The 9,813-nt window shown below is 37.2% G+C and overlaps 1 protein-coding gene across 1 annotated transcript in view; it reads left to right on the top strand.

Moving 5' to 3' along the window:
* The first annotated feature begins 1,763 nt into the window (after positions 1-1,763).
* Positions 1,764-9,813, top strand: part of LOC132157445 (vesicle transport protein SFT2A-like) — a 42,831-nt gene continuing 34,781 nt past the window's right edge. The window contains exons 1-3 of the mRNA XM_059566803.1: positions 1,764-1,930; positions 3,029-3,115; positions 4,758-4,843. Of these exons, the coding sequence (XP_059422786.1) occupies positions 1,865-1,930; positions 3,029-3,115; positions 4,758-4,843 (239 nt within the window). The 5' untranslated portion in view covers positions 1,764-1,864. The remainder of the gene's footprint in view (positions 1,931-3,028; positions 3,116-4,757; positions 4,844-9,813) is intronic.

The raw sequence follows: 9,813 nt of genomic DNA, 5'->3' as shown, positions 1-9,813 counted from the left end.
AAAATAACCTTAATTTTTTTCTTTTCTTTTTTTTATGATAAAGCTACAGTCCAGTATATTTTTATGAATGTGATCAACACATTTTCCAAAATGAAGCTCTGATGTGCAGAGAAACACCTTCTGGGCTGTTTGAGGACCTTCAGCCACACTATCTTCTGCTGGTGTGGCTTATTTTTTACAGGTGAAAAGCTTTACATTTTTGTTGTTGTTGTTGTTGATGATGTTGATTGTTTTTTTCCCCCTTCTGTTTTAACAATACCCCAAAACGGGTATATTTCAGCACATAAGAGCTTCTACTAGCTTATGTTAATGCTGTACATCTGATGTAGAGACCCTACCAAACAGCAATAGCATTAGGATCTGTCCTTGCTAGAAAAGAAATTATACTCTTATGCCTTTTGTTGGCTTGTATTCCAACAATTTATAAATAAACAACATAAAAATGAGATCAAACTGTTCTCAGTGTTCTTATGTGTGGTCATGAACTGTGGACCATGTCAGTTCTTGGGATTGATAGGGTGAAATAAATAAGTACATTCCTGGAAAGGACGTTATCAAATGGATTCAAATATAATTCCTCAATGTGACCCTGGACCACAAAACCAGTAATAAATAGCACATTGTAGCAATAGCCAAATATTCATTGTCTGGGTTAAATGTATCGTTTTTTTTTGCCAAAAATCATAAGGATATTAAGTAAAAATCATGTTCCATGAACATATATTGTAAATGTATTAAATAATAATAATAAATCTAACTTATTTTTAACACGTTCAGTGAAAAGGATTTAGTCTTAATATTAATTTTAATTCACTCTACTTCAACCTTTTAATATAAATTGGCATGAATACAAACTGAGCCAAACTAAAACTGAAATGAGAAAATTCAATCAAATTCTAGTGAGCGAGTTTTTGGATGGTAAGATGAATCTTATTTTAGTGAATAAAGTACAGATTTTCAGCTATCGTTTCGAAATGCCATTTTATCCTCGCTTTTAGAAAATCCGTATCTATATGCTTCATAACAGCTTCAAGTGTCCGTGAACGTCATTTTAGCGTGACTTTAAACACTATCGTTAAAATTGCACTTTCACCGTGACTAAGCCGGTAAATGTGGTGTTTACATGGAATAATCATGAGTTTAACTTATGGTCCGAGAGTTTAATTTATGGTCCGAACCCAGAGTCTTTGCTGGGTTAGCCTCGAACAACAATATAAAATGCAGAAAATGCTATTAACTGGTTATTCTACAATTAATTGTACTATAAATTATACACTACGATTGGAAAATACTGTAAACTGATAAACTTAATGATGACGTTCAAAGTCTCCGACAGTGCCTGTAGTCCCATTTAGTAACTTGTTAGCAACCGTCTTTTTTAGGAAATGTAAAAAAAAAAATCACGAGTGGTGTGTAACTTGTATGTTAGGCCGTAGAATAAAACGTGAAAGTATCTTGACACTGTGTGAACCACAGACCTTATTTTAAGGGATTTAACCAAACTCCAATTCAGAAAACCCACTGTCTTGGGAGGATGGAACCGAAAGTGCTAAAATGCTAACACGCTTCTGGTTTTTTGCCTACAAAGTGACATCATAGTTATTTGACGGGCACTGGCACTTCAAAAACAGTACCGCGTCACACCGACACTTTCGCAAAGCCCACCTCATACGTCAGGATTGGCTATCGAGTTTCTTTCTACGATTGGTCAGTTTAGAAGTCAATCATTTTAGAACGTCCAACCATTGCGTTCGTCGGTAAGATGAAGGGCGGGGCTTATCGGAACACGGTTGTGTGTCAATGCTGAACTTCGAGGAAGTGTTAAATAATATCAACTGAGCACTGTTTCACCCGACGAGCTGCGATGGACAAGTTGCGTCGTGTATTAAGTGGAGGAGACGATAATGAAGAAGTGGGACTTACATCACAGGTATAAGGAGAACGTGTGTTTATTTTGCAATTTGCCTTCGTCTGTAATTGATAGGACCTGTAGAATTTCTGTAGAACTGTATATTCACTTGTGATGTTTTACTTTCAGTTTTTATAAAAGTGCTATGATACAGTAGATGTAGCAGAAGTCAATTCCATTGTAATAGAAGAATACCATATTTATACAGCATGGTACTCCAGTGTCCTTCAAAAATACCATGCTAGTTTATTACCATCATGACAGTGTTAATGTCAAACATCATATCAGTGCCATATCACAAACCATAGTATTACCATGGTACTTTTTAGTCAGTGTAGTGTTGCTCAATTTTAACCGTGCTGATATTCAATTTAGTCTTTTTTCTGTTTATTTGCATATAATTGTTATGTGTTAATGATATTTGTTAACATTGCTGATATTTCATGCTTCCTGAGGGGAAGGATCATGTGAGGTAAGGTCATGACCTCCGGATGTTATTTAGTTTCTGCAAGCCAATCTGAAAAGTCTGCACTGGGCTTGAAACACTGATGCAGACCTTACTTGTTTTTCCATTTACACCATGTTTTACTGTAGGGTTAATATTATGATGTATCACATTTTATTTCATTTTATTAATTTTTTTTGCTATCAAGCGCAAGGCTGGGGGTTCGATTCCCCGGGAACACATGATAGGTAAAAATTGATAACCTGAATGCACTGTAAGTCGCTTTGGATAAAAGCGTCTGCTAAATGCATACTTTTAATTTTAATTTTTACTTTAATTTTATTTGATCCCTTTAAGATTCATCATACTTTAAAATCATACAGGGAGCTTTACAGTGCTGCTGTGATGTGTTTTGTTTAGTTATATACACTAATTCTGTTGATCTTAACAGTTTATGATGTGATGCATGCATGGTTGTCATTTGAAGTTTTATAGGGAGAAGCATGAACAGTAGTCCATTTTCTTCCTGTCTTGTTCTTCCTGTGGGTCTGTGCATATATACGTCAGAGGCATTTTAATGAATCAGATACAGTCATTAGCAAGTTAAAAGCATGAACTCTTGGTATTCGTGGGGGATTATGAACCATGTGACATCCTGTGATTGTTCTCTGTAGATCATGGACAGCACATCACTCAGTTTCGGCACACGGGTGAAGTGGTTTGTCATTTGTTTCGCTGGAGGGGTCCTGTGCTCAATACTCGTGAGTTAACTTTCCTCATTATTTCCCAGTAAGGTTTTATCTGTCCAACAATTTGCAGACACACTGGCCTAATTTATTTCTAAGACACTTAGTCATCTGTGGTTACGTTACTCTTTAAGGAATAGTTAATATATATATATACACATGTATATGTGTGTGTGTGTGTATATGTTTGCACTCATCAGCAATGTCAAAATGATTAAGATGGTCAATCAAATCAAGAAGGCGTGCTTTACTGCTCACAGAAACTGTGCAATGTTAAAAATGTATTACAAAATGTCTTAGAAGTGAAGTGAAGTGAAGTGAAGTGAAGAAGTGAAGTGAAGAAGTGAAGATATGTTCTTTCATAGTTCTTTCTTTTCTTTTTATTTATTCCCCTAAATCAATTTAAATCATTGATTTATTTAATTCCTTTAAAATAAATTATCTTTTAAATGAAAATATAAACCCCTTACAAAAAAAAAATATATATATATATATATATGTCCCCTAAATGTTCATGACGTGTTTGGTCCACCCAAAACTTAATTTAATTTCTCACCCTCAAGATGTTATTATTTAGATAAATAGACTTATCTTCCCCAAAAATCTCATTCATACTTGACTTAATTTAATAATTATGAAATGCTATTAAGCACCATAGATTATTGCATGTCACATAAGCGCTTACCATGCAACGAATATGCATGAATATGCACAGTTTAAATATACACGATCATAAATCTTAGTTGAGAAGTTTGAATAACAGGTTCGATTATTGTGTTTTTTATACAAAAAAAGGTCATTGATAGCAAAACCCCATTGCTTTTTGCAGTGCAACACATGTGAAACCATGATAAGAAATGTGTGAATTGGGTGCCTAACCCTGTTCTTCTTCCCCCTGCCAAGTGCCTTCAGTTGGTGTAACAGCACATAACTGATAACACTTACAGCAGCAACCATACACTATGCATGTATTCTGCTGTACATCATGCCATGGAGGAGTTTTTAAAAACTATAACATCTGTGTATATTAGAAATCCACTAAGAATCACATTGACACCAATTTCTGGACTGGTTGTAATAAAAACTCTAGCTTCATTTAGCATAACACTTTATGAATGTGATATTTCTGTTATCGTGTGCGACAACGTTCATACAGTTTAAAATGTGAAAGTGAAAGTGACGTGACATACAGCCAAGTATGGTGACCCATACTCAGAATTTGTGCTCTGCTTTTAACCCATCCAAAGTGCACACACACAGCAGTGGACACACACACACACACACACTGTGAACACACACCTGGAGCAGTGTGCATCATTTTTGCTGTTGTGCCTGGGGGCACCTCAGTCATGGTATTGTCTGCCTGAGACTCGAACCCACAACCTTAGGGTTAGAAGTCATACTCTCTAACCATTAGGCCACAACTTCCCTCATATCAAATAAAGTACAATAAGTACACTGTTTGGGGCCACTGTATATTTTATGCACAGAAAAGCTTTGTAACACCACTAGGTGGCAGGACTGCTTAATTTGTTCATGTACAAACTTTGAATTTAATAGTGGATTAATCAAAATTATTTTCTTTTAGCACAGACAGGTTGTTTCAGAGAAATGTTTGAAAATGTACTAACAAACCTTATTACATCTTCTGAAACAGGGAACTGCACTCCTCTTCTTGCCCAAAGTTGGTGTTAATTTGTTTGCTATATTCTACACGCTTGGAAATATTGCAGCAATTTCAAGGTAAGTGTAATTATGGCTTGGTGTTGGACATGCATGCAATCGAACAGTCTCATAAATGTTGATTCAGTGTCATTATTCTGTATTTGTGATTAGATTTACTGAATATTAAGTGCTTTATAGTTTTGACATGAAATTTCTACATGAAACAGGTAAGAGGCACAAATCCTACATTTTTATTGTGAATATTATTAAGTTTGCTACATAAATGTTATCAAACATAAAATCAATAATTAGTCAAAAGAACATTTTGCAGATATAAAATATTAGTGTTGTTGCCTGGACGTCATGCAGGCTCAAACAATCGACCCAGCCACCACAATTAGTGAAGCAATCACATGATTTCTTTGATTTAATATACATTTATCATTGACTACAACATGTAGTCTCAAACTGGTCAACTCCTATTGATTATATAATATTTGCTAAATCTAGAAACCTGATAAACTTGATTTTTCCTGCATGTATGCAGTAAAAAAATTTGCAATGAAAAAACAAAACAACAGTCAGCTGACATTTGCTACATAATAGAATTATATATACAGTGGGTACGGAAAGTATTCAGACCCCCTTACATTTTTCACTGTTATATTGCAGCCATTTGCGTAAAATAATTTAAGTTAATTTTTTTCCTCATTAATGTACACACAGCACCCCATATTCACATGAAAACAGAATTGTTGACATTTTTGCACATTTATTAAAAAAGAAAAACTGAAATATCACATGGTCCTAAGTATTGAGACCCTTTGCTCGGTATTTAGTAGAAGCACCCTTTTGATTTAAAACAGCCATGAGTCTTTTTGGGAAGATGCAACAAGTTTTTCACACCTGGATTTGGGGATCCTCTGCCATTCCTCCTTGCAGATCCTCTTCAGTTCTGTCAGGTTGGATGGTAAACGTTGGCGGACAGCCATTTTCAGGTCTCTCCAGATATGCTCAATTGGGTTTAAGTCAGGGCCCTGGCTGGGCCATTCAAGAACAGTCACGGAGTTGTTGTGAAGCCACTCCTTCATTATTTTAGCTGTGTGCTTAGGGTCATTGTCTTGTTGGAAGGTGAACCTTCGGCCCAGTCTGAGGTCCTGAGCACTCTGGAGAAGGTTTTCGTCCAGGATATCCCTGTACTTGTCTGGAGCATTCATCTTTTCCTTGATTGCAGCCAGTCGTCCTGTCCCTGCAGCTGAAAAACACCCCCACAGCATGATGCTGCCAAGACCATGCTTCACTGTTGGGACTGTATTGGACAGGTGATGAGCAGTGCCTGGTTTTCTCCACACATACCGCTTAGAATTAAGGACAAAAAGTTATATCTTGGTCTCATCAGACCAGAGAATCCTTCAGGTGTTTTTTATAAAACTCCATGGGGGCTTTCATGTGTCTTGCACTGAGGAGAGGCTTCCGTCGGGCCACTCTGCCCCCAATAGCTCAGTTTGGTCAGACGACCAGTTCTAGGAAGGGTTCTGGTCGTCCCAAACATCTTCCATTTATGGATTATGGAGGCCACTGTGCTGTTAGGAACCTTAAGTGTAGCAGACATTTTTTTTGTAACCTTGGCCAGATCTGTGCCTTGCCACAATGCTGTCTCTGAACTCTTCAGACAGTTCCTTTGACCTCATGATTCTCATTTGCTCTGACATGCACTGTGAGCTGTAAGGTCTTACATAGACAGGTGTGTGGCTTTCCTAATCAAGTCAAATCAGTATAATCAAACACAGCTGGACTCAAATGAAGGTGTAGAGCCATCTCAAGGATGATCACAAGAAATGGACAGCACCGGAGTTAAATATATGAGTGTCACAGCAAAGGGTCTGAATACTTAGGACCATGTGATATTTCAGTTTTTCTTTTTTAATAAATCTGCAAAAATGTCAACAATTCTGTGTTTTTCTGTCAATATGGGGTGCTGTGTGTACATTGAGGAAAAAAATGTCAAGTCAAGCACACCAACACCATGGTCATTTAACCAACTTTTGGTGCTTTTGGAAGTGTGGGAAGGTGCCAAATCCTGCTGGAAAATGAAATCAGCATCTTCAAAAAGCTGGACAGAAGGAAGCATGAAGTGGTTTTCAAAAAACACAATGGACCAACACCAGCAGATGACATTGCACCCCAAATCATCACAGACTGTGGAAACTTAACACTGGACTTCAAGGAACTTGGGCTATGAGCTTCTCCACTCTTCCTCCAGATTGTAGGACCTTGGTTTCCAAATGAAATACAAAACTTTCTCTCATCTGAAAAGAGGACTTTGGACCTCTGGGCAATAGTCCAGTTCTTTTTCTCCTTAGTCCAGGCAAGATGCCTCTGACGTTGTCTGTGGTTCAGTAGTGGCTTAACAAGAGTAGCCAACTTTAGCCTAATTCCTTGACACGTCTGTATGCCTTGACTCCAGTCTCAGTCCATTCCTTGTGAAGTTCACTCAAATTCTTGAATTGATTTTGCTTGACAACCCTCATAAGGCTGCGGTTCTCTAGATCGGTTGTGCATCTTTTTCTTCCACACTTGTTACTTCCACTCAACTTTCTGTTAACATGCTTGGATACAGCACTCTGTGAACAGCCAGCTTCTTTGGCAATTAATGTTTGTGGCTTACCCTCCTTGTGAAGGGTGTCAGTGATTTTCTTCTGGACAACTGTCAGATCAGCAGTCTTCCGCATGATTGTGTAGCCTAGTGAACCAAACTAAGAGACCATTTTGAAGGCTCTGCAGATATTTTGAGTTGATTAGCTGATTGGCATGCCACCATATTCTAATTTGTTGAGATTGGTGAATTGGTGTTTTTTTTTTTATTTTATCTGAGCCAAATTCATCACAATTAAAAGACTTAAACTACTTCAGCCTGTGTACACTGAATTTATTTAATACACGAGTATATATATATATACACACACACACACACACACACACACACACACACACACACACATATATGTGTGTATGTATTTTATATATATATTAGCTGACTGTTGTTGTTGTTCTCAATTCCAAAAATACAACTATATTATCACTCAGCTCTTTATTTAAAGTTGGTCACAGCATGTAAATGCTGTATTCATGCATACATCCACATCCAAACAATTTTCTAAATGATATTGGAGGCCAGCTTTAATCTTCGCAATGCAACTGTACATCATGAAAATATTAAAATATTGTTTTAATGTACATCATGATTTTCTGTAACGCTGCTATGAAACAGTATTGTGAAAATCACTATTTAAAGAAATTTGACTTTGAAACTTGGTGTTGTTGTACATTTGATATATTATGCATTTGGCAGACCGTGCATTCAAAGAATCCAAAATTATCTGTTTAATCATTTGCTTGCATTGCCCAGATCAGCTATAGAAGCTGTATTATTAATATTATTATTATTATTATTTTTTTTTTTTCATTTATTTTCATATTCTGTGAGCAGAAGACCAAATCAACTTCCACTCACCCTTAATATCAATATTTAATATTGACCTGGACGTCAGGAATTTGTTCATGCCTTTGTTACATTTCAGCTGAAGGCATGATTGCATGAAGAGGCTGGCAGGATAAGTCCTCTAAAACCCATGCATTTGGTGTGGTTTCATAACTTTGTGCTTTGTCAATGCACCAGCTCAGAGGATGGCAATATAACACTCTTTTCAAGTTTTCAAAATCTTGTAACTTCCCTTCAAAAATGTTATCTTACTCCCATAGGCACGCATTGTCTTTTAAGTAGGGCATCAAAGTTTGTTCTCCTCAATTTACAGTGTTTTTGGGTTGCCATGTGGCAAGATGTTCTGTTCTCAAAGATTTAAACGGGTCTATCTGGTTCTCTGAAATCACCAGCAGTCTGAATGTTCTTAGTAATCAATACAATATATGAAATGCACGATTGAACTGTCTTTACATGGTCTAGTTTTGAATCAATTGATGATTCATTTTTCAGTGTTTAGAGACAGGTCTTGGTAACTTTCCAACAGGAAAGATATAAAGCACTAAGAAAGAAGAAACCAGGTCTTTTTGCTTGATTTATCCCTGACCCTTAGTTACACTTTGAGAATGAACAATAGCCAAAGTTCATCCAGGCCAGATTATTCCTGCTGGTCATGACAGTTCACACCACCCTCATGTCTCACCCTCATGTCGTTCCAAACCCGTGAGACCTCCGTTTATCTTCAGAACACAGTTTAAGATATTTTAGATTTAGTCCGAGAGCCTTCTGTCCCTCCATTGAAACTGTGTGCATGGTATACTGTCCATGTCCAGAAAGGTAATAAAAAAGTAGTCCATGTGAAATCAGAGGGTCAGTTAGAATTTTTTGAAGCATCGAAAATACATTTTGGTCCAAAAATAGCAAAAACTACTACTTTATTCAGCATTGTCTTCTCTTCCATATCTGTTGTGAGAGAGTTCAAAACTCTGCAGTGTAGTGATATCCGGTTCGCGAACAAATCATTCAATGTAACCGGATCTTCTTGAACCACTTCAAAATGGTTCATGTCTCCAATAAACATTAATCTGCAAATGACTTAAGCTGTTAACTTTTTTAATGTGACTGACACTCCCTCTGAGTCAAAGCAAACCAATATCCCGGAGTAATTCATGAACTCAAACAGTACACTGACTGAACTGCTGTGAAGAGAGAACTGAAGATGAACACCGAGCCGAGCCAGATAACGAACAAAAGATTGACTCGTTTTCGAGTCTAGAACCATTTCTGTCAGACGCGTCCGATTCGAGAACCGAGGAGCTGATGATACTGCGCATGTGTGATTCAGTGTGAAGCAGACTGACACACAGAGCGTCTGAACTGAACTGATTCTTTTGGTCATTAATTCTGAACTGATTCTGTGCTAATGTTATGAGTGCGGGTAAACCGAAGGCTTGAATCAAGGGCAATCAACGCCAATGACGCCATTAGGTTGAGCGCAAAAGATCCGGTGAACCGTTTTCTTCAACCGGTTTATTGAATCGAACTGTCCGAAAGAACTACTGGAACT

The sequence above is a fragment of the Carassius carassius genome, chromosome 14 (assembly GCF_963082965.1).
Source record: "Carassius carassius chromosome 14, fCarCar2.1, whole genome shotgun sequence".
Classification (NCBI taxonomy): domain Eukaryota; kingdom Metazoa; phylum Chordata; class Actinopteri; order Cypriniformes; family Cyprinidae; genus Carassius; species Carassius carassius.
The sequence above is the reverse complement of the archived record's forward strand: the minus strand, read 5'-3'. Positions and strand labels throughout refer to the sequence as shown.